This window comes from Aulonocara sp. 'chitande type north' Nkhata Bay, linkage group LG5, assembly GCF_057382095.1.
Source record: "Aulonocara sp. 'chitande type north' Nkhata Bay isolate Kocher_YH1m ecotype deep benthic linkage group LG5, A_spYH_male_GT1.1, whole genome shotgun sequence".
Classification (NCBI taxonomy): Eukaryota; Metazoa; Chordata; class Actinopteri; order Cichliformes; family Cichlidae; genus Aulonocara; species Aulonocara sp. 'chitande type north' Nkhata Bay.
Window position 1 is genome coordinate 30,392,947 of NC_141348.1, and position 24,713 is coordinate 30,417,659.

The following is a 24,713-nucleotide window of genomic DNA, read 5'->3' on the forward strand; positions in this document are numbered from 1 at the left end:
AAAACCCTTTCTGATTCTGATTAAAGAAAGAGTTTAGCAAGGAAAATGTGGGCTAGTCAGGGAGATGAAGAAAATAGACAGTAGAATTGGGAGGCAAGCATACACAAAGGAAAAGGCTTACAGTGAGTTATATGTGAGGCTGGACTGTGGGAAAGAGACAACAATCAATGAGCAGCACTGTGGTTTCACAAGAAAGAACATCACAGATGCTTTGTTTAAGAGTGTTTTTGAGAAGTTCTTTCTCTTTGTGGAAACTACATACGATAGGGTATCAAGAAAGGAGCTGTGGTACTGCATGAGAAAGTTGAAAGTGGGAGAGATGTGTGGCAGATGGGCCCAAGGTGCAGCAATGATGTGTCCATGTGTCCATTAAAAAAGCAAAACAGAGACAAAAGAGAGTTGAAGAATAGAGTTCAGGCATAGTGGAGTAGGTGAAGGTGAGAAGGAAACACTTTTGCAAAGGTCGACCTACTTTACTTTATCTATATCATGGCAGTGAACATTTAGTGCATGTTACTTTATTTTATTGTGAACTCCCTCTGGAAATTCCAACAGTGTGTATTAAAATAACACAAAGATACACAACCTCTCCACCATGACAACTTTATTATACAATAATGACAAAGTGAATCTGGAAAAATAAACATGTTTAGAAAGATTTACGTAATTCATGTGAAAAATAACAATAGCCACAATGCTACAGAAACATCTTAATAGAAACATTCACCCAGAATTTTACCTCATACACCAAGTTTAAACATCACAGTCATGTTTCATAAATAACCACTAAATCATGTGTTTCTGCTACAATGACAAACGACTCCAACAGTTCTTTGGTGAAATAAATGAAATCAATTAGAAGAAATAACCTGAGATAAAAAGTGCAGTTAATTGTTTTTTTTTTTTACAATAATGAAAGTTATAAGGAAGCTGAGAGGGACCATCAGAGTCTTCTGTTGATCAAATAAAGTGCACGATTTAGAATTTTCTTTAAAAAAAATCCTAAACTTCTGATTAATTTCACCTCCTTGTGCCTTTAATTTTTTTAAAGAAAACACTCAGAGATAGAAAATCCTTCTTCAATTAAACTAAAGGCAAGTCATGTCTACATTAAGGCCATAGCTTGTAAATGGGGAACAAATCACAAATGAGGTCTGTTCACAGTTAAAATCATTATAACTGAGTGAATTTAACCACGTTTTACATGGTTTGGTTTGGTGGTCTTTTCTAAAATTTCCCATCAGCATTTTGAATGTCTTTTGTCCTCCACGTGCCAACCCTTATGAAAAATGGTGGCTTCACTGAACAGTGACGCCCTCAGTTTTTAAGTAAATGTAAAAGCCACCAGGGGGCGAAACCTGTGGCTGCAAAAAGACTGATTGTCCTAAAAATCTATGCAAAAACATCCCTCTGCCCTGACCCCACTAAACACTTTCATGATGTCTGGTTTCGGGTCATACTCAATAAGACAGTCATTAATTTACTTAATTATGGTCATTTTAAGAGCCAGGCTATCATTGTGATTGACAAGATATTATCCAATGAGCTGATTGTTTCAAAACAACAATTTGGTGATGGTGAAAAAAAACAAAAAACAAACAAATCTTGAGGCTTTACAGTAATATTTCATTAAGCAGTGGGTGATGTCCATCTATGCTGTGTCTATCAGAGATATAACAGTAGATATACAATTCTTTTATATCTTTGGTCTCATTCGTCCATATTTACAATCACTATTTGGAGTGCGCAGCTGGGTTCACATGACTGGCTGCATCAGAGGGACTGCTAAACAACTTTCATTGTGATGATGGTGCCAGCTAGCTAAGAAAGAGCACCACTGAGGTTTTTTTTGCAGGTAAAAACAACATAACACATGTTAGGGCGTTATTTGGCACGTGTAGTGAATTTAACGATCAAAGGCACAACTTCTGGCAGCTGTTCATAAAATGTGGTTTAAACATTTCAAACGTCATTTGTGGTAAGGATAAAACTCATCGTGGTCCACTTGAGACAATGCTAACCTTCGATAACTTACGTACTACATTAGTAAGTAAAGTAAGTCTGATAGATGAGAAAAATTAAAACACCGTTCTGGTGTGTCCTGTGGAGGCAGTTTTAAAGCAGCTTGTGTTGTCTCAGAAAGTTTGAACAAAAGTGATTAAAAAAATGAAAAGTTAATAAAAATTCATGGAAATTAGCCCCGTTTAGACTTTTATCTCCTGTTTTTGAGTCTCTTCTAGAACTCTGAGTGACAGCATTTCCCGTCAAATGTCCTTGTGATGAGGCTGATTTAACAGTTGCAAAGTCGCTGCTTCTGAATTCACCTCTCACCTCAGTTCATAGAAGACAGAAGACTCAACAAACAAAGTAAAGCAGAACTCCTCGTCACCCCAACATCTGCTACCGTTTCAGGATCTCATTAGAGAGCCAGTCCAGACCTTCAACCAGACCGGTGCCGCTGACGGCGCAGGACGGCTGGACCGACCACTGCACAGACACAGAAGGATGAAAATATTAACAAGACACAGAACACAGCCGAAACCGTTTATGACTGCAGCTAACAAACCAAGTCACTTTAATCACACTGCTAACCACATGTGGAAGACAGAAAACTCTGGAGCCAAACTTCTCCCATGCTCAGCAGAAGCTGGGGACACCTACCGGCTGTGACACTCCTTTTAAACTCAGGGCCTCGATGATGTCACTGACCGACATGGCTCTGGGTAAATCCTGCTTGTTAGCAAAGACCAGCACGGCCACGCCCTTCAGCTCATCCTCCTGCAACTGCAACAGGACAGTAAAACTAACTTTAACACGAGTCTGATGATGGTCTATTTCAAACTCAGACCTCTGACTGGTACTGTGTGGATTAAAAGCTGAATGAAGCAGTGTCGAAGTACCAAAGTCGTTAAAAGTTAACTAAAACGAAACTAAACTACAAGTAAAAATAAAAACATTCTAGTTAACTAAAGTAAAAGCTAAATTAATGAAAACTGATGAAAAACAAAACTATGGATACGTTTAAATCTTTTTACCAGTGTGTGCAGCTCCTCAGATGCCTCTTTGATCCTCTCCGGGTCGTTGCTGTCGACCACAAATATCAAACCCTGAAGACAAACAGACAATATTTAAAAGCTCCTCACTGCAGCTGCTTCATAAAACACAAACACAGACTCCTGGGTTAAACGCCTGTGTTTACAGCAGCAGTCTCACCTGTGTGTTAACGTAGTAATGTCTCCACAGCGGCCTGATGATCGTCTGACCACCAACATCCCAAACTGTGAAGCTGATGTTCTTATACTCCACAGTCTCCACATTAAACCCTGCACACGCACACACACACGGAAACATGTTTATTATTATTTAACTCTTTTATATTTCTCTCTCATAACAAGATGGAGGTTAAAAATGCTGACCAATAGTTGGGATCGTGGTCCCGACCTCGCCCAGCTTCAGTTTGTACAGCAGGGTGGTTTTACCTGCAGCATCCAGACCCACTGCAGAAACACAAACACACACACATGTTACTGTTGAAAACACAACACATATTCAGCTGTCAAGTATGAGTTTGGAGGCAAAGGATGCAGACATGTTACTTAAGTAAAGGCAATACATAAAATATCCACTTAGAACAACTTTCATTTGAGAACCCCTAGTTTCTGAGGGGCAGCCAATAAGATAAGATAAGATAAGATAAGATAAGATAAGATAAGATAAGATAAGATAAGATAAGATAAGATAAGATAAGATAAGATAACCTTTATTAGTCCCACACTTGGGAAATTTGTTTTGTCACAGCAGGAAGTGGACAGTGCAAAAGTTATGAGGCAAAAATTAGAATACAATAAGAATAAATACAGTACACAGCTGTACAGAATAGAATAAAATAAAATACTATATACAGTAGAATAAAATAAAATAAATATACAATAAGATAAAAATAGAATACAAATACAAATACTATATACAACTGAGTAAAAATACAACGATGACAGAAAGGATTATTGCACTTAGTATTATTGCATATGTATGGATGTGTGTGCTTGATCAGTTAAAGTCTTTATTATGGAGTCTGACAGCAGTGGGGAGGAAAGACCTGCGAAATCTCTCCGTCCCACACCGTGGGTGCCGCAGTCTCCCACTGAAGGAGCTGCTCAGTGCTGTCACAGTCTGCTGCATGGGGTGGGAGATGTTGTCCAACAGGGATGACAGCTTAGCCGCCGTTCTCCTGTCACTCACCACCTCCACTGGGTCCAGAGGGCATCCTAGAACAGAGCTAGAACAGGAAGAAGACGGGGAGGAACTACAACATCTTGCCTCAGACAGAGGATGAACCTGGCTGCACCAAGGCCCAGTATTAAACAAATAAGGATTATTTGGAACTGTCAATCATGCAAAGCTGCTCTAGCAGAGTCTAAGAACAAAAACAAGAACATTCCCTTGTGTATTGTTATGCTACACATCAGTAATATCAATTATATTCTATGGCTGCTGATGCATTAACGTAAAGTAGTATTTTAGTTATATAGCTTGCAGCTGATTACCATCACTTAACATAACAAGTCATATTTTATAAGATGAACACAGGTTCTGTATGTAATCCATCATCAGTTAAGTACCTGTAATACAAATAAAAGTATGTAATACTTATACCTAGCCACACATACTGTAGTACTTATTATTCTTCACATTCCAGTGTATTCAGTGTATTATGTAATATGGCAACAGCAAATAAGGCTATGTAAAAATATTCATTTGCAATGCAAACTGTGGGCATCATAGAGTCCCAGAAAGATTTTTTCATTAGAAGAAATTTGAATGAATCAAAGCTGAGGCTCAAGTTTGCAAAAACTGCACAACAGCTTTCTTCTGAAGTTGCTCAGTATAAGAAAAAGTTTCTTTACGTTGTTAATGACATGTTGTTGTTTTTTGTTTGCTTGCGCTTGATTGTCATAGTAATATTTTTTTAATAAGTAAAGAAAAATATAAGTCTGAAACGATTAATTAATAATTAAAAGTCAAATATATTCAAGGTCAACCTTAACTATCTAATAAAGCTTATCCTAAACTGAGATAAGATAAAATGACTTTATAGTCTCCTTTGAGTGAAAATCGTTTGAATCAGTCACCACAAAGAAACCCCTCAAACAGATGCACTATACAGATAATTACAGATGTTATAGATATATACTGTAGGTGATAAAGATAAGAACCATAACTTTTAAACTTATTTGCTCTTTGTAAGTAGAAAACAACCAAAAAGTGAGGAGAAAACGTAACAAAACTGCAGACTTTGCTTGTACGGGACTACAACTACAGCGATATCAGTAAGAACTCGGCATACTGGAAGCTCTGATAATTAAGCTAACAAGTATTAACTCACCCATCAAAATCCTGACGGGATGCTTGGAGAAGAGCCTGGAGAAAATGTGTGAGATGATGACGCCCATGGTTCAGGTAAGCCTCAGGTAGAAAGCGTCTCTCAGGTAGAAAGCGTCTCCGCTGTGCCTCTGTGTGTCTTTGCATGTGTGTGTCGGTGTTTTATAGCGCTGCATTGTGTTGTTTTGCTCTGTGTTACCCATGGTGTCATCAAGACATCGTCTGACCACCAACATCCCAAACTGTGAAGCTGATGTTCTTATACTCCACAGTCTCCACATTAAACCCTGCACACGCACACACACACGGAAACATGTTTATTATTATTTAACTCTTTTATATTTCTCTCTCATAACAAGATGGAGGTTAAAAATGCTGACCAATAGTTGGGATCGTGGTCACGACCTCGCCCAGCTTCAGTTTGTACAGCAGGGTGGTTTTACCTGCAGCATCCAGACCCACTGCAGAAACACAAACACACACACATGTTACTGTTGAAAACACAACACATATTCAGCTGTCAAGTATGAGTTTAGGGGCAAAGGATGCAGACATTTTACTTAAGTGAGGGCAATACATAAAATATCCACTTAGAACAACTAAACAAAGTTGACAAAAACCACATACGATCTTAATATTGCTCAGTTTTTTTGTTTTTAGCTTGCTTTTTTGTTCTTAATGGGTTTTTTTTTAATTTAATTAATGGATTGATTTTTCTTTCTTTGTTCAGGCCACACAAATAGTAATTAGTAATAATAACACTTAGAATATGTAAAGAAAATGTCTTCACACTGCAGAGGAAGTTCTCACATATTTTACATACTATAGGTGAATTATAAATATAAAGATAAGATAAGATAAGAGAGATAAGATAAGATAGAACTTTATTAATCCCTCGGGTGGGTTCCTCTGGGAAATTCGACTTCCAAAAAAAGCACAGCAACGACCAAAGTTACAGTTACAGAACTGTTATATATATTGTGATCAGGAGATATTTTATTTTGTATTCTCATAATCAGTTATCATTGATTAATCATTTACCATTGTTGAACCAGTTGACAGAGTAATCTTTGAACCACATCTATGTTAACATTAATCTACACAGATTATCAGTACTTTAATCAGTCTATTGTTGTTCTGTACTATTCATGTTATTTGCTTAAAGCTGTTTCACAGTTCTGTAACCACTCAGAAGCCTGTGGGTCCTGCTGGACCCTGCCTTAGTTCTATGTTCAGTTCTGCACGTACGCCGGCCTGTAACCACATGCACGCACTTATGTAACACACACGCACGTTCACCTACACACTTAGTAATAATAGGAGGGTCGTCTGAGGACAGTTTCTCTGATAGATACACTTTCACAAAATGCACAATGTAATACACACTTGTTTTTCTCTTAAGAGTAGCAGTTGATGTCTATATAAGGGAAAACTTTGTGATAGGCGGGGAATTGTTATGGTTCGTTCGATTTAGGGAAGAGAAGAAAGCAAGCCCAAGCCGAAGTAGGTGTCAAAAATAGTGACCTTTATTACACACTTTGTGCACTAAGTGTGGGAAAGACAATTTGCAATCGAATCCTTTCGTCAACTGAAGCATCCGTCTCCTTATATTGCCATTATGACATATACACACACACACACACACACACACACACACATATATAAATACAGAGACAAATATAAATAAAATATACAAAGGGGATAAATAGAATAAATAGGAATAAAAAATAAAAATACAAGTGAATTGCACATTTCAAGTATTGAGTCTATTGCACTGTTGACTATTTACAAAAAGTATTGCACAAGGTATTGTACAGTGAGGTGCAGAGGCACTACAGCTTAGTTGTTCCCCCCTCCTTTGTCCTCCTGTTTCCCCTCCCTCTCCCCTCCAGAGAGGAGTTAAACAGTCTGATGGCGTGTGGGACAAAGGAGTTTTTAAGTCTGTTAGTTCTTGTCTTGGGGAGAAGCAACCTGTCACTGAACAGACTCTTCTGGTTGTTTATGGCCGTGTGCAGAGGATGCCCAGCATTGTCCATAATGTCCATCAGTTTCTTTAATGTCCTTTTCTCTGCCACTGATCATTACTGTTAATGTTATTTTCACTTTGTAAATAAGAAGTAAGCAAAAACTGAGGCGAAAAATGGCAAAAACTGCAGAGACAATAAGAACCAATAATCCTGAAAGCTTAGATAATTAAACTACACGAGACTCATGTCAGTTTAAATTACATCACAATGTGTCAGAAAGAATAAAATTGCATGTTGTTGTCATAACAAGTATTAACTCACCCATCAAAATCCTGACGGGATGCTTGGAGAAGAGCCTGGAGAAAATGTGTGAGATGATGACGCCCATGATTCAGGTAAGCCTCAGGTAGAAAGTGTCTCTCAGGTAGAAAGTGTCTCTCAGGTAGAAAGCCTCTCCGCTCGCTGTGCCTCTTTGTGTCTTTGCATGTGTGTGTCGGTGTTTTATAGCGCTGCATTGTGTTGTTTTGCTCTGTGTATGTGTTATCCATGGTGTCATCAAGACTGCTGTCAAATCTGGACACGGTGGAACTAGCAACAACACCGGAAAACACTGGAAAACTCAACTTCCGCTAATCCAGCTTTCAATTTAAGAGCGCTTTCGAGCCGTTGGAATTGTTGGAAAACAGAATCAGAGATATCAGAAGTTAGAACAATAAACTCAGGAACAAGATTACTGTTACACAGCACCGCAACATTTTTACTTAAATTATGTCATGGAAATGCAACAAAACCTGATTGAACAATTTAAAGATTGTTTTATTCATATGCAAAACAAATTTAATTGTTCTGCGCATTAAATTGCAAAACATTTCTTTAACAAAATGGGAACAGAGGAACAAAAACACTGTAATACATCTTCCATTTTTACCTTGTTTGCTAAAGTTAAAACTCTAAAGTTTTGTAAAGGCAACTATATGTGAAATGAAAAATTGTGCTCTTGATCCTCAGTTACCACTTTTTGATAAGCAAGTGTTTATTTTCTTAATGTGAGTAGATTGTATGTGTTAGTTATGATCTCCAGTCAGGTTTCAAAAGTCATTTTATTGCTTAGTTGGTTCCAAATAATAATAATGATAAGAAGAAGAAGAAGAAAACGAAACAATTCCAACGGCTCGAAAGCGTTCTTAGTTTGAAAGCTGGATTAGCGGAAGTTGAGTTTTCCAGTGTTTTCCGGTGGTGTTACTAGTTCCACCGTGTCCAGATTTGACAGGAGTCTTGATGACACCATGGGTAACACATACACAGAGCAAAACAACACAATGCAGCGCTATAAAACACCGACACACACATGCAAAGACACACAGAGGCACAGCGGAGACGCTTTCTACCTGAGAGACACTTTCTACCTGAGGCTTACCTGAACCATGGGCGTCATCATCTCACACATTTTCTCCAGACTCTTCTCCAAGCATCCCGTCAGGATTTTGATGGGTGAGTTAATACTTGTTAGCTTAATTATCAGAGCTTCCAGTATGCCGAGTTCTTACTGATATCGCTGTAGTTGTAGTCCCGTACAAGCAAAGTCTGCAGTTTTGTTAAGTTTTCTCCTCACTTTTTGGTTGTTTTCTACTTACAAAGAGCAAATAAGTTTAAAAGTTATGGTTCTTATCTTTATCACCTACAGTATATATCTATAACATCTGTAATTATCTGTATAGTGCATCTGTTTGAGGGGTTTCTTTGTGGTGACTGATTCAAACGATTTTCACTCAAAGGAGACTATAAAGTCATTTTATCTTATCTCAGTTTAGGATAAGCTTTATTAGATAGTTAAGGTTGACCTTGAATATATTTGACTTTTAATTATTAATTAATCGTTTCAGACTTATATTTTTCTTTACTTATTAAAAAAATATTACTATGACAATCAAGCGCAAGCAAACAAAAAACAACAACATGTCATTAACAACGTAAAGAAACTTTTTCTTATACTGAGCAACTTCAGAAGAAAGCTGTTGTGCAGTTTTTGCAAACTTGAGCCTCAGCTTTGATTCATTCAAATTTCTTCTAATGAAAAAATCTTTCTGGGACTCTATGATGCCCACAGTTTGCATTGCAAATGAATATTTTTACATAGCCTGCCCTTATTTGCTGTTGCCATATTACATAATACACTGAATACACTGGAATGTGAAGAATAATAAGTACTACAGTATGTGTGGCTAGGTATAAGTATTACATACTTTTATTTGTATTACAGGTACTTAACTGATGATGGATTACATACAGAACCTGTGTTCATCTTATAAAATATGACTTGTTATGTTAAGTGATGGTAATCAGCTGCAAGCTATATAACTAAAATACTACTTTACGTTAATGCATCAGCAGCCATAGAATATAATTGATATTACTGATGTGTAGCATAACAATACACAAGGGAATGTTCTTGTTTTTGTTCTTAGACTCTGCTAGAGCAGCTTTGCATGATTGACAGTTCCAAATAATCCTTATTTGTTTAATACTGGGCCTTGGTGCAGCCAGGTTCATCCTCTGTCTGAGGCAAGATGTTGTAGTTCCTCCCCGTCTTCTTCCTGTTCTAGCTCTGTTCTAGGATGCCCTCTGGACCCAGTGGAGGTGGTGAGTGACAGGAGAACGGCGGCTAAGCTGTCATCCCTGATGGACAACATCTCCCACCCCATGCAGCAGACTGTGACAGCACTGAGCAGCTCCTTCAGTGGGAGACTGCGGCACCCACGGTGTGGGACGGAGAGATTTCGCAGGTCTTTCCTCCCCACTGCTGTCAGACTCCATAATAAAGACTTTAACTGATCAAGCACACACATCCATACATATGCAATAATACTAAGTGCAATAATCCTTTCTGTCATCGTTGTATTTTTACTCAGTTGTATATAGTATTTGTATTTGTATTCTATTTTTATCTTATTGTATATTTATTTTATTTTATTCTACTGTATATAGTATATTATTTTATTCTATTCTGTACAGTTGTGTACTGTATTTATTCTTATTGTATTCTAATTTTTGCCTCATAACTTTTGCACTGTCCACTTCCTGCTGTGACAAAACAAATTTCCCAAGTGTGGGACTAATAAAGGTTATCTTATCTTATCTTATCTTATCTTATCTTATCTTATCTTATCTTATCTTATCTTATCTTATCTTATCTTATCTTATTGGCTGCCCCTCAGAAACTAGGGGTTCTCAAATGAAAGTTGTTCTAAGTGGATATTTTATGTATTGCCTTTACTTAAGTAACATGTCTGCATCCTTTGCCTCCAAACTCATATTTGACAGCTGAATATGTGTTGTATTTTCAACAGTAACACTTGTGTGTGTCTGTTTGTGTTTCTGCAGTGGGTCTGGATGCTGCAGGTAAAACCACCCTGCTGTACAAACTGAAGCTGGGCGAGGTCGTGACCACGATCCCAACTATTGGTCAGCATTTTTAACCTCCATCTTGTTATGAGAGAGAAATATAAAAGAGTTAAATAATAATAAACATGTTTCCGTGTGTGTGTGCGTGTGCAGGGTTTAATGTGGAGACTGTGGAGTATAAGAACATCAGCTTCACAGTTTGGGATGTTGGTGGTCAGACGATCATCAGGCCGCTGTGGAGACATTACTACGTTAACACACAGGTGAGACTGCTGCTGTAAACACAGGCGTTTAACCCAGGAGTCTGTGTTTGTGTTTTATGAAGCAGCTGCAGTGAGTAGCTTTTAAATATTGTCTGTTTGTCTTCAGGGTTTGATATTTGTGGTCGACAGCAACGACCCGGAGAGGATCAAAGAGGCATCTGAGGAGCTGCACACACTGGTAAAAAGATTTAAACGTATCCATAGTTTTGTTTTTCATCAGTTTTCATTAATTTAGCTTTTACTTTAGTTAACTAGAATGTTTTTATTTTTACTTGTAGTTTAGTTTCGTTTTAGTTAACTTTTAACGACTTTGGTACTTCGACACTGCTTCATTCAGCTTTTAATCCACACAGTACCAGTCAGAGGTCTGAGTTTGAAATAGACCATCATCAGACTCGTGTTAAAGTTAGTTTTACTGTCCTGTTGCAGTTGCAGGAGGATGAGCTGAAGGGCGTGGCCGTGCTGGTCTTTGCTAACAAGCAGGATTTACCCAGAGCCATGTCGGTCAGTGACATCATCGAGGCCCTGAGTTTAAAAGGAGTGTCACAGCCGGTAGGTGTCCCCAGCTTCTGCTGAGCATGGGAGAAGTTTGGCTCCAGAGTTTTCTGTCTTCCACATGTGGTTAGCAGTGTGATTAAAGTGACTTGGTTTGCATAAACTGTGCAGGGGGCAACACACAGACTTGCTGATTAGTGCTGAGAAACAGATTAATAACATACAAGAAGAACAAGACAGGTATTATCTGTGTTGGCACACCTGTCAGTCAAAGCAGCCATGCCCCAAACTGAACCCACATGCAGTTATTATGAAAGAGTAATTAGCTAAAACGATTCATTACAAGTTGAAGACGTTGATGAATGCTGTTTGTAGCCCTATTGTTTCTGTGTCTTGTTAATATTTTTATCCTTCTGTGTCTGTGCAGTGGTCGGTCCAGCCGTCCTGCGCCGTCAGCGGCACCGGTCTGGTTGAAGGTCTCTAATGAGATCCTGAAACAGTAGCAGATGTTGGGGTGACGAGGAGTTCTGCTTTACTTTCTATGAGCGAACAGTGAATCCAGAAGGAGCGTGTAGGATCCTTTGCAACTGTTAAATCTGCCTCATCACAAAGACATTTGACAGCAAATGTAGCGCTTCATGCAGCTGTCATGTGAACCCAGCTGTGCACTTGTAAATATGGACGAATGAGATTTGAGACATGATTGTGGTTAAATCCTCAGCAGGAGGGACCAAAGATGGAGTATTTTATATCTGCTGTTATATCTCTGATAGAGACACCATAAGATGGACGTCACGCGTTGGTTAATGAACTACTGCTGTGAAGCCTCGAGTTCAGTTCAGTTTTTTTTCTTTTTTTCACCATCACCAATGAGCTGATTGTTTTGAAACAATCAGCTCATTGGATAATGTCTTGTCAATCACAAGGATAGCCGGGCTCTTAAAATGACCATAATGAACTAAATGGACTGACGGTTTTATTCAATATGACCTGAGTGTTTAGTGGGGTCAGGGCAGAGGGATGTTTTTGCATAGAATCTGTAGGACAAGCAGTCTTTTTGCAGCCACAGGTATCGCCCCTGGTGGCCATTACAATGCACTTACAAACTGTGAGGACTTCACTGTTCAGACCCAAAAACTATATTTGTCTTTCATATTGCCCATGTTCCTACAGCAGACATTTAGTGTTTTGAGTCAGCTGAAATGTCTCCATTTTTTTTTAAATGGGTTGGCATGAGGAGGACAAAAGACATTCAGAATACTAATAGGAAATTTTAGAAAAGACTACCAAACCAGACCATGTAAAAAGTGGTTAAATTCAATCAGTTATAATGATTTTAACTGTGAACAGACCTCATTTGTGATTTGTTCGCCATTTACAAGCTGTGGCCTTAATGTAGACACGAGTTGCCTTTAGTTTAATTGAAGAAGGATTTTCCACCTCTGAGTGTTTTATTTAAATGATTTAAAGGCACAAGGAGGTGAAATTAATCAGAACTTTAAAAATGTAAAATTTTAAAAGCTAAAGAAAATTCAAAATCGTGCACTTTGCACTCCCTCTCGGCTTCCTTATAACCTTCATTTTCGTAAAATCAAAATTTAACTCCACTTTTTATCTTCATCATTTTTATTTGAGGTTATTTCTTCTAACTGATTTTATTTACTTCACAAATGAACTGTTGGAGTCGTTTGTCATTGTAGTAGAAACACATGATTTAGTGGTTATTTATGAAACATGACTGATGTTGAAACTTGGTGTATGAGGTAAAATTAAAGAGGAGGTAATATGCTGCTGGTTTTGTTGGGTGAATGTTTCTGTTAAGGTGTTTCTGTAGCATTGTGACTATTGTTATTTTTCACATGTATTACATAAATCTTTCTTACCTTGTTTATCTTTTCAGAGTCCCTTTGATTGTATTTATTGTATAATAAAGTTGTCATGGTGGAGAGGTTGTGTATCTTTGTGTTACTGGGCTTTTACTCGCTCTGCTCTTTGATAATATGGAAATTACTGTTTGAATAAAACAATAAAATAAAATTCACAGTAAAATAAAAGAAACATGCGCTAAATGGGGGAATAGTTAGGATTACAGTAGGACATTAAAAACATTGTACGATGGCCACAGATCAAATACAGGCAGAAAGATAAACGAGGGGACAAAACAGGAAGTAAACAGGAGAGCAGTTTATAGCATGCAAAAGAGTCACGTAAAATCATTTAAGACAGTGGCCAAGAAAAAAAAAAACACCATCACAGTCTGTGATATTTTGGTAAGGATCTAACTACCTGTCCTTTTCTAAAGGTTAAATATTCGTTGTTAGCAGAATTTCTGTCAGTGTTTAATTAAAAGAACAATCAGGTTTAAACCACAATTCAAATAATTCATGAAGGACATAAAAACAATCAGTTGTCTTCTATAAAAATATAAGATGACATTTTAAGATGTTTTCAAGGAATTGTTTTTTAATACCACATTTAGTTAATACTCTTCTGCTCAGCAGTTTGGGGTCTTTTAGAAAAGAAAAGCACAAAATTAATTGATGTAAAATTCTGTATACTCCAATTAATGAATCATTAATAATGAACTATTAGCATAATATCTCGATATGTTTTAATAAAGTTTGACTCGAACTGCTGCTAAATGTAAAGAACCTCAAAACTGTAAAACCCCAAATCTAAAAAAGTTGTTTTTGCAGTGCAGTAAAAATCACATAAGGGTAACTTGAAAAGTGTTTACTCTGATTACACAAACATTATGCAGAAGTAGATGATGGACAATAGGTACTGATTTGTAAATGACTGTATATTTCTAACTAACTAGGGAGCTCATTCTGTTTCTCTTGACAATACTTGCTTGAAAAAAGGCAGATGCGAAATGTAAATGTGAGGTCAGAGGTCAAATGTGACATCATGTTTTAAACCTTTATATGGTATTTTCTATTATGTTGACAATCTACATCACACTTGGTTACAAGGATTTTTGTCAATTTTCAACCAATAAACCTTGACCTTGAAGACCTTGGTGGATGTCAGCCAAATTCTAACCATAGTAGGAGCACTGGTTAAAATCTAGTGTCTCAGATGGTGCATCAGTATCTATGAAAGGTACATGCAGGTCTTAGACCAACGTAACATCCCATCCACATGATTTAAGGGAAGGTGCTGCATCAGGACAGTTATTTACTGATGCAAATCTCACATAACAGCACAGCCTCTTATTACTGCCTTCAAATTCAAAAGGAGCTAATACTTTTCTTAAAATGTTAAATTCACTCAGTTGAAACACTTGACATGTTTTCCATGTTCTATTGTGAGTAAAATACACGTTTATGAATCGTCGTAAATTCTGTTTTATTTACATTTTACACAGTTCACCAACTTTTTTGGAATCGGGGTTGTTCAGTCGTTGGAAAAGCAGTGGAAACAATGAGCTGATCTTTGTAAGAATAATATGTGTTTTTCCGCAGCCTGGGATAAAGACTGTGACAAATAAAGGGATACAATAAGATATGGTAACTAAAATGTCAGAATTTATTAACAAAGAAAAAAATGAACAGAACGTGTATTCATCCACCAGTCTGTAAAGTGACGATGTAGATCAGGAGTCTCAAACTTAAACGAGCTGTGGGCCACTGTTGGCACCGTCATCTGGAGGGCCACTTTATTGTTTAAGTAGTACAAACAAACAAATAGGACAACACCCACAAATATTTTAAAAATGTAGTGTTTTTTTTTTTTAAATTTCAAATATTGTATAACAAGACAAAAAATGGAATTCATTAAACTACCAAATAAACAAATTGGTACCCTCTTTCTGGCAGCACTTCTGCTATAATTTTGTTTGTGTTTAACAAAATAAAAATGCAGACATAAGCGTTCACATTCGTTTTTGACTGCTAGTGAAGATTGTTTTCTTTACAAAAACTCTCTCACTGAACTAACACAGCCAATCCCTCAGCATGTATGTACTCTGCTCATATTGCCTTCATATCAATTAATTATTTGCTTTTTAAACAACTTATTTTAACATTGCAACAACAAACAAATCCTCTCCAACAAAAAAAAGCAACTTCAAGGGCCAACTGCACTATTCTTCACGTCAGCAAAAACAAAACAATTATTCAGTTATTATTATCAATATAATTATTTATCTTAGTATTAACAAAATAATTTATCATCTTTAATGAACCCTCCTGTTGTCCTGTCCTGTCGTACAGCTACGTAAAAGGCAGTGCTGTTATGTAAGATGTGCATCAGTAAACACATGTTGCATGTTTGCTGATGTAATTTTGTCACGCTTGGGCAAAATATAGTCTGTGGGCCAGACAGGCCTGCAGGCCTATCCACGTATATCCAAAAGCGAAAATGAAAATATCCTCAACAAACATCTACAAAAGCAGGTTTATGACAATTAAATTACATTTAGACAGAAAGTGAATGAGACAGGTGAAAGGATGCCAGGATACATAACAACAGTACAGCATGGTAAAAAGAAAGCACACCCTCTTTTAGTTCTATGCTTTTATTTGTCAGGACATAATAAAAAATTAAGTGATCCAGGTTTTAAAATTAGTTAAATACAACCTCAGATGAACAACACATGACCTATTGCACCATCACACTGCACGATTCAGTAGTTTTTAGAACCACCTTTAGGAGGAATAACTTGAAGTAAGTATTTTCATGCATGGCAAGTACACGAAAAAAAATGCTGGGAAATGTTCAGGAACACAGGATAAACTGGACTTGTGAGTGTTTACAAAAACTGTGGGAGCTAATTATGAAGCAAAGAGTTTATTAACTGTTTATAAAACTTTAAAAAGTTAATAAAAGTTGATCTGAGGCAAGGTGGACTCCTCATTCCTCTCCTACCTTCACCGAAACTTCCTTTAAGCCGTGTTTGTGGTCAAACTCACGTTCAGTGGGTGGAGCATCAGCAGCCTGAAGCAGCAGAGTTTGGGATTTTTCTCTCCTGTGGCCTATCAACACAATTTAAAAACTGGTATAAAGTCCACACTTTCCCCGTCAGTTGTTCCGTCTGTCCTGCTCACATATCCAATGGTTGTACACGTTGTCATTAACGTGGCTTCACTCCACATCAGCCACGCTGCTTTGCTAGCTAAAACACCGGTCTCGGCACATAAGGACGCTGTCATAGCCTGTCAACGACATTGATTAGCTGTGTATATACAAATGTGAATCGCATCATTGGCTGGACTATGGGATTAGGTGGCATCGTTCTAATCCCATACGGGAGCAGACAGTCACTTACTGACTAACACTGCAAAACAGAACTGTTAAAGTTTTTATTTTAATTTCAATTCAGGTTAGATTTTTTTTTGTGTGTGTGCGCAACGCAGATTTTGTGTGCGCAGAGACCGTGCCAGCAGTGCGCAATTGGGCACGCGCGCAGCTTAGAGGGAACATTGCTTAAAAGTAAGTTTAATCACATCAGCTGTTAGGCGCTGTGAACGCATCTTGTCTCCAGGCCTTTCTGTGTGAAGTTTGCATGTTCTCCCCGTGCCTGTGTGGGTTTCCTCTGGGCAACATGTAAAACTATGTAAAACAACTATGTAGAATTATGCAACCAAAAGCAAAAATGTTCTCAATCACATTTAGTGTTATATTTAAGACTATCCTAATAGATGCTTGGGATTCAGGTATTTGTATTAAGTTTGATTTTGCATGACCATTTGTAAGTAATGGCTGGTGCTGCTCTCTCAAAGTGTGGGGTAGGAAACAGTTAAAACAGTTTAACACACTCCAGTATCTGTATTTACATTTAGGCTATAAAGTCATTTATACCTGAATTGATGCATCAAACAGGTACATTAAAAAATCACCATAAGCAGAAGTGCGTCTTCTTATCTATCAAACTTCTTGTGCAGCAGCTGTGGCATTTTGTTTTTTGTGTCCAGTTTGTTTCAAAAGAAGAAGTTATAGAGAGATTTTACTACAGAGCCACAATAGGAGGAAACATAGTTGGAAGTAGATTTTAACTGTTGTCAGTCCACAGTCACCATATCTCAATCCAATAGAGCACTTTTTCAATGTGGGAGAACAAATGAGAGAGCAAAGAGTTTTGCTTTGAGCCAGATACAGCAAAACTGATTGGAGACTCTTCACAGTACAAAGGTTCAAAACATACTGTGAAAGCTGCACAACAGATTCTGAAGGCAAGAAGTGTTTTGTTTGTTACCTGATATTTTGTAATGTGAATGCTATATTTATTCCTTTTTATGGCCATGGCAGATACAATGTTGTGTCTGTTCACAAAAGCAAACATAAAGGCAAATGTGCAGTCAAGGAATCTTTAAATTGAACTCAATCACCTGACGGTACAGCGAAGACAGAAGGAAATAGGAACGCTTGCTTGACTCCATTTTTTGTTGTCAGAAGTGGCAACAATAGTAGAGTGTTGGACTCAAAGCTGCTGATATCATCTCAAACAGGAACATAACTAAATGAGCTGAAGTGAAGCCTGCTCAGATTCAGAGAGGGAGCAGAGAGAAAAACACATCCACACAGCACAGATGCTCAGACGCTTCACTACAGTGTCAGGGATGAAGAAGATGAAACTGCTTCTTGTTGCCATCCTGATGATTATTCTACCAGCGATGGAGGACATTGGTGTTGGACCAGCCCCACCTGGACAACCAGATGCATGGCTAACAACAACAGGTGTACACACACACACACACACACACACACACACACACACACACACACACACACACACACACACACACACACACCAAATCTAAACTTGTGATGTAGGAGGTATTCTTTTTCTTAAATGTGTGTTTGATTGCATGAATGAGGCTTGTAGTGCGTTATGTGTTCAGGTAGAGTAGAATTATATAAGTATCATAACAGAAAACTGACAGACACACAAAGAGTGAAAGGATCATTTTTATATTAGTTCAGGCTTTCTGTTTCTTTCTTCAGGACGTGCTGGACTAAATCTAAATGGGAAGATGTTCACTCTGTCTTCTAATAATGGAGGAGTAACCTTCTATCCCCCCAGTTATCATTTCCCCACTCCCTACCAAACCAGAAGACATAAAGACAGAGCTCCCATGACCACCGCAGCTACAACCAGAGCCCCAACTGCAGTGAGTCCAACTACAGGTGAGCAGGGCATTCAATTTTTTGTACTCATTATTCAAACACTGACTTTTATGTTTCTTCGTTGGTCTGGTCTCTTATAGAAAGGTTTTTAAACAAAAGAAAACCAAGAGCAACACAATCTTTGTTACAGTTCATTTCTGTATCAAAACCTGATGTAATATCATGACATAATTTTGTGTGTATTAAAAAGGTAGCAGATGCCTTTTTTACTAAGCAGGTTTTCAGGGTTACAAAAACAGTTAACTTCTTATCGACGAGCTAAAGCTGTGAAGATAACCTGCCCCAGAGCAGACTGTGGAAAGAAGAGATCAACATAAACAGAATGACCTCCCTGATGACAAATCAGTTCTCTGGAAAATATCGTCCCCAATCCTGGGAGATCCCAGGATTCCAGCTAGGAAGTTCGGTAGTTCAGAAATCCATGAAAAAATTTTAAAAACCTACATACACACAAAACAATTTGGACATAGCTTTTTAAATCTGGCTTTCCCTTACTGCAACATCAGGAGTCCTACTAAGCCAGGGATGACAAACTCATATTACAATGCACATATAACCAACTTTGATCTTAAGAGGGCCGCACCACTTTAATTCAATTTTATTTTATTGAATTCAATCTTTTCTACACATTTATCTCTGAGGTATCTTACCATAATTTTTAAATAAGTGTAATCTTACCTGTAATTTTTCTACAATATACAAAAATTCTGTTGTGGTAAATTTAAGAAATCTTAACAGAACTCTTTGGGCTCAAATTGTAAAAAAAAACAAACAAAAAAAACAAAACTCAAATGAGTAAAATTGCATAAAACATTTTGGTAGCTGATTGCCCAGACTGTCTTCGAATTGTAAAACAACAACAACAACACAAACAAAATGTTTTTAAAAAAATCCCAAATTGAAATTTCTAAGGCAGATTGTGGAAAAAAAAAACCCTGTCATTTAATAGTTTTTAAAAACCTTTATTACTTGCAATTAACTCTCTTTACTGGGCCAAATCTGACCCCAGGCCTTATGTTTTACATCCCCATGCTAAGAGGTCACACAAAAGTGGACGCAAGGTAAATCTAGGGTTAACCATTCTAACTATGAAAGAGGCGGTGTTGGCAGCATATGAAGACTGCAGAGGCCCATATTTCATAAAGATGCTCAAATTATAATGTTGGAAAAACTCAGAGATGTTAAACAGACTGAAATACAAACTAAAAGCAAGTTCTACAAGGTATAGGTGCCTCATTTTAGGGTCATACCACTGTATTAAAGCTTAAAGAATTATAAAAATATTTAAGAGTTGTATGTGGACAGCTGGGGAAAGGCAAGCAATAAAGATGCTTCTAAGAGTCACTATTTCTTCATGATACTCATCCAAAAAAGACAAAAACTCTACAGGCTCTTTTTAATAGGTCTGAGGGAAAGGTGACGTATTTTCCAGAAACTGGTCAGTAGGTGACGAGTTCATACCTGTTGATCTCATGAACATAAAATGTTTAAGCAGAAGCTAGGTCTGCGGCACAAGTTACCATGGTGATGGAAATAGGTGTGCAGGTGTCAGTTCCTTTATTATTTAGATTTATTGAAGCTGATAAGGAAGTCCAGAAAAAGACATAGCAACACAAATGGCACTAAAAGGCAAACCTACGATGACAAGAGATAAAGAAGACATCAGTAAGGTGGAGCATAAAGGCTAATCTGTTACATAAATAATGGAAACAGTGGTGGGTTAAGCACCCAGATATAGAGATTATTAACTGCAGAAAGGGGAACATACCTCAAAGCCTGTTACACACTGTTCCTGACCATTTCCAGGAACCAATTTAACCTGTTTAAACTGCATGTAAAGTCAATAATCATGTTAAGTAACGTCTACATTTTTACTCACCTTTTCACAGGTGTGTCTGTGTGTCTGCGTTACATGACTGACTATATGTATCAAACCTTCCCGCTCTTCACTGTCAGTCCAAAGAAATCCACTCTAAAGCTGCAGGGTAGCGCTGACGTATTCACGCTATCATATCAGGATCACAACAGCGTGGGCCTGGAACCCATTGTGTATTCATGGCCGGACATTAAACAGGACATCTGGACCAGTGTCTGCCTCACTGTGGACACCAGTAAAGGTGTGGTCCAGCTGTTCAATGGTGTGTACATGAGCGTCAGGAAGGTGCTGCCCACTCAGGTGAGAATTATTAGAATTAGTGTGTAGACACCCACATACACCCACATGTTTAGTTTAAATACGTAGCATAGAAAAGGAAACACTTTTATTTATTAACATCTTTCAGACTTGAGGCAAATGGAAAAGTTACTGCATCCATAACATCTAATAAATGATGACACGGTGAGGAAGCTGTAACCTTTCTAAAAGCTTAAAAGCCTTTTTTTTTTCACTCAGAATGCAAACTATGGAAATATGGGTAACAAAATATACAGATCAATCATATTTCAGGTCTACAGCAGTTAGCATTTCCTCCTAAAAAAAACACACAAGCAAACACCCCTGTTAGCCAATAAAACCTTCACTGTGTGTGCGTTTGTGTGTGTGTGTTCAGTATGTGTGGGCAGGTGAGCCTGTCATTGACTTCCCGGGTTTTGATGGTCAGCTGACAGACGTCCACGTGTGGGATTATCCTCTGAACTATAAAGAAGTTTTCTACTACATCACTAAAGGCTACTATGGGTAAGATCCTGTGTGTGTGTGTGTGTGTTTATGTGTGTGTGTTCCAGTTTTACATGTACAGCTAACTTAAACCTCACTGCAGCACAGACCATCATCACTGCATTAAGACTGATTTTAAGTGTGTTTTATTCCCAATAGTTAAAAAAAAATTGTCTAATACATGAAGAAATAAACTCATCATAATGTTACACAATGGGTGTGAGAATTCTGCTTCATTTGTTAATGAGAACAATAGTTATCTTTCTGTCATCTCTCTGCATGACATCTCATGTTAAAATATGTAGCACAAAGTAGAAATGTTCAACCGAAGCACCGAAAAAGTTTATCTGGGCATGGAGCGCCCTCTTTTGGAATCAAGTTAAATAACAGTGCAGAACTGAAGTCATCTATGTGAGCGTGGTGCCTGGTTGGTACCTGGTTCAGTGGCTGCAGCTCAGGAGGTAGAGGAGGTCATCGAAGGGAAGGTAGTTTGATCCCTGGCTGCTCCAGTCTGTGTGCCAAATATCTTTGGGCAAGACACTAACTCCACTATACTCTCTGATACATCCAGTGAATGTGTATGAATGTTGAATAGAAAGCACTTATGTAGAGAAAGTGCTACTTTTAGTGCTCAGAGTAGAAATGTGCTGTATAAGAATCAGACAATTTATCTTTTACTGTTTTTTGAGTGAATTGTTTCTTTAGGACCACCATATTTTGCCCAAATGTGTCCTTTGCAATTATAATTGTGTGCTGATGAGTTTGCATTACACTGCCACCAAAAGCTGTCCCTATATCTAACATCCATAATCTATTTTTAAACAAAATTATTTTTATTTATAATCGGCCTTGTGTTTTTAGGTCTTACAACGGCTCTGTCATCTCCTGGTCCTACATCAGCTATTCTAACAGAGGAAGGGCAGTCATGGAGGACTCCTATGACATGCAGGCAAAACAGCCAATCGGGGAAGCTGAGCAAGACCGTGGCGTGAAGGAAGAGAAGCTGAGATTTTTCAGCGTGGAGGAGGAAAAAAGACAACAGTTGTTTTAATGATGACGGAGTAGGGACGGAGTAGGGTAATTAGTAGAAAATAATCCAGTCATAAAAGACTTGACAGTGATTAATTGTGTTTTGAAATTAAATGTTTGATTTGATTTCAGTGTGTGGTTTTGTTTATGAAGCAAGATGGGAAACAAATCTTACACTCTCTCACTTTGGACACGTCCATGCTCCCTCAGGCTGTGCATGACTTTGTGTTGTGCACGTAGCTGAAAACTGCCACATCTTATCCAAACAGCAACCTTGATTGATAAAAAAATGAAGGTAAAGTGTCAAAAAGTGCTTCTTTTCCACCCTTCCACACTCAGCTTTATCACCAGTGTGAATTTACACTGATTAGCCAAGGTGCACTTCAGATGTCTCTGCATGTGGCTGTGAATGCACCAGAAATAAGATTAAGTAAAAATTTGAGACACAGATTTGGACAAAAAATTAAAATCTGAAGCTAATTATTCATTTTTTATGTGTTGTGGTTGTTTTTGTGTGTTTATTATGGAAAATAACAATACAGAGGTGGTGGGGAGAGAGTAATGAATGATATCTGTTAAGGTGCTATATTGTGCTTTAAAGGAGCAGTTCGGTGTTTTGTGAAATGGCCTTGCTTGATTCTGGAGGTGTCAGATTTGTTGAAAACCTAAGTGCAGCACACATTCATGCTTAATCCACAACTAAGAATCAAACAGGGACTAGAGAGGGAATCAAAACAGTGGAAATAAGAAAAAGTGACAATACTTTTTAAAGTAGCACAGAGTGTCACTTCAGCTCAAGTTCTATTTTATTTCTCTTCATGATTTTATTCTCAGTTTCCTTTGAGAATTTGTAATCATATTTATGCCCCTGAGTTTGTTTTTCCTGCACTCCTGTGATTTCTGAGTCACGTCTGTATTTCTGTACTTCCCTGTCTTCAGTTACTTCCTGATCTTTTATGCTTTACATTTATTTTTATTTTTTCAGTTTGTCTTGGTTCAGTTTTGCCTCGTCCCTCATGATTGTGTGTCCGCCTGCTCTGTGTTTCTGTCACGGTCCTGGGTCGGTGACCCTGTGTTATTTTGTTAAGGATTTCTTCGCTGTAAATGACTTCTTGTGTTCTGATTTGATGTTTGATTTTCCTCATTGTTATCACAATTAGTGTCCAGGTTTCTTTCTCTGTATTTCTAGTGCTCTAGTTCTTTGTTCTGTGATTTCTAGTTTTTAGGTTTGGTTCATGTGTCCCTTTTGGCTCAGTGTCAGGTCTGTGTCTGTTGGCTGTTTCCTGTTTAGCTTTGAAAGTCTGCTTCATGTCAGCATTTCTAGTTTCGCTTCCCCTGTCTCGTGAGGTCAATTCCTCATTCCCTCTTGTTCCTGTGTATTTACAGTGTGTGTCCTCCAGTGCTCGTCATCGTACTTCTACCACTCCTTTGTGCTGTGTGTATTTCTCCGTGCTCCTCGTGTCCCCAGTTATTTCAGAGTGTGTTCCAAGTTTAGTAGCTTCCTAGTTTCCTGTTGTTTCTTTTTTTCCCTCAGGCCTTAGTTTCTAGTTTCCAGTTTTTGGTTATATGTTCTTTCTCATCGTGTTTGGATGTTCAATAAAAGCTGCCTCTCTCAGTTTAACTCTTGTGGTCTGAGTCCTGCATTTGAGTCCTAAACCTGCCTGCCACACAGCAGAACCGTGACAGTTTCCCTACTTTATGTTAGGTGACTGACTATAACGGCTGGACTCAGTAGCAGAAACACACACAGGCTCGGCGGTTGCAGTAAATGCTGTTTTATTTACAGTGACACTTATCTTAAAAAAAAAAAAAAAAAAACCAGAAAAATAATACTAAGTGCAATAATCCTTTCTGTCATCGTTGTATTTTTACTCAGTTGTATATAGTATTTGTATTTGTATTCTATTTTTATCTTATTGTATATTTATTTTATTTTATTCTACTGTATATAGTATTTTATTTTATTCTATTCTGTACAGTTGTGTACTGTATTTATTCTTATTGTATTCTAATTTTTGCCTCATAACTTTTGCACTGTCCACTTCCTGCTGTGACAAAACAAATTTCCCACGTGTGGGACTAATAAAGGTTATCTTATCTATCTTATAGGGGATACTTACAAAGGACGGGGCTATTTACAGCGATCGGGTAAACATGCGAGGACCGAGAGGGAATGAAACAGAGCCGATGCATGCAGGAGGATGGGTGGCGCACTGGAGTGACCTGAGGATGAGGGACAAAACAGAGTTAGGAAATTGCGCCACAAGCCAAGGGGGTAAACATACTGTAAATCTCCAAAAGAACAGGCAGGTGAGCAGGCGGCGGGACAGGCTAGTGCAGGGGGTCTGCAATGGATCTGCAAAACATTTTACAACTTGTGGAAGTGACAAA

General features: G+C 37.9%; 3 protein-coding genes across 4 annotated transcripts; 2 read left to right on the top strand and 1 right to left on the bottom strand.

Moving 5' to 3' along the window:
* Window positions 1–605: 605 nt before the first annotated feature.
* Window positions 606–7,784, bottom strand: LOC147330964 (ADP-ribosylation factor 4-like). 2 transcript variants are annotated; one of them, XM_086292966.1, is made up of 6 exons: window positions 7,668–7,784; window positions 5,760–5,840; window positions 3,214–3,323; window positions 3,036–3,107; window positions 2,662–2,784; window positions 606–2,487 (listed from the first exon to the last, which is right to left on the bottom strand). In XM_086292966.1, exons 1-6 carry the CDS (start codon window positions 7,732–7,734, stop codon window positions 2,401–2,403), a joined length of 540 nt encoding a protein of 179 aa, XP_086149092.1. In that variant the 5' UTR covers window positions 7,735–7,784; the 3' UTR covers window positions 606–2,400. The 2 variants fall into 2 exon arrangements, with proteins under 2 accessions (XP_086149092.1, XP_086149091.1); XM_086292965.1 differs by lacking the exons at window positions 5,760–5,840; window positions 7,668–7,784 and adding exons at window positions 3,417–3,497; window positions 5,384–5,504.
* Window positions 7,785–8,437: 653 nt separating this feature from the next.
* Window positions 8,438–11,990, top strand: LOC147330965 (ADP-ribosylation factor 4-like). The gene is made up of 6 exons (XM_086292967.1): window positions 8,438–8,837; window positions 10,728–10,808; window positions 10,902–11,011; window positions 11,118–11,189; window positions 11,441–11,563; window positions 11,934–11,990. The coding sequence occupies exons 1-6, from the start codon at window positions 8,771–8,773 to the stop codon at window positions 11,988–11,990; spliced, it is 510 nt and encodes a 169-aa protein (XP_086149093.1). The 5' UTR covers window positions 8,438–8,770.
* Window positions 11,991–18,019: 6,029 nt separating this feature from the next.
* LOC147330966 (C-reactive protein-like) lies at window positions 18,020–22,542 on the top strand. The gene is made up of 5 exons (XM_086294261.1): window positions 18,020–18,187; window positions 18,455–18,637; window positions 20,527–20,813; window positions 21,187–21,314; window positions 22,155–22,542. Exons 1-5 carry the CDS (start codon window positions 18,040–18,042, stop codon window positions 22,342–22,344), a joined length of 936 nt encoding a protein of 311 aa, XP_086150387.1. The 5' UTR covers window positions 18,020–18,039; the 3' UTR covers window positions 22,345–22,542.
* Window positions 22,543–24,713: the final 2,171 nt, after the last annotated feature.

Bases quoted from the DNA above. Each gene is read 5' to 3' on its own strand.
- LOC147330964 (XM_086292966.1), bottom strand. From the start codon at position 7,734: ATGGGCGTCATCATCTCACACATTTTCTCCAGGCTCTTCTCCAAGCAT. The intron at 2,785-3,035 runs GTAAAAAGATTT...GTCCTGTTGCAG, and splicing joins CTGAGGAGCTGCACACACTG to TTGCAGGAGGATGAGCTGAA. The intron at 2,488-2,661 runs GTAGGTGTCCCC...GTGTCTGTGCAG, and splicing joins TAAAAGGAGTGTCACAGCCG to TGGTCGGTCCAGCCGTCCTG.
- LOC147330965 (XM_086292967.1), top strand. From the start codon at position 8,771: ATGGGCGTCATCATCTCACACATTTTCTCCAGACTCTTCTCCAAGCAT. The intron at 8,838-10,727 runs GTGAGTTAATAC...GTGTTTCTGCAG, and splicing joins TCCCGTCAGGATTTTGATGG to TGGGTCTGGATGCTGCAGGT. The intron at 11,190-11,440 runs GTAAAAAGATTT...GTCCTGTTGCAG, and splicing joins CTGAGGAGCTGCACACACTG to TTGCAGGAGGATGAGCTGAA.
- LOC147330966 (XM_086294261.1), top strand. From the start codon at position 18,040: ATGCTCAGACGCTTCACTACAGTGTCAGGGATGAAGAAGATGAAACTG. The intron at 18,188-18,454 runs GTGTACACACAC...TTCTTTCTTCAG, and splicing joins TGCATGGCTAACAACAACAG to GACGTGCTGGACTAAATCTA. The intron at 20,814-21,186 runs GTGAGAATTATT...GTGTGTGTTCAG, and splicing joins GGAAGGTGCTGCCCACTCAG to TATGTGTGGGCAGGTGAGCC.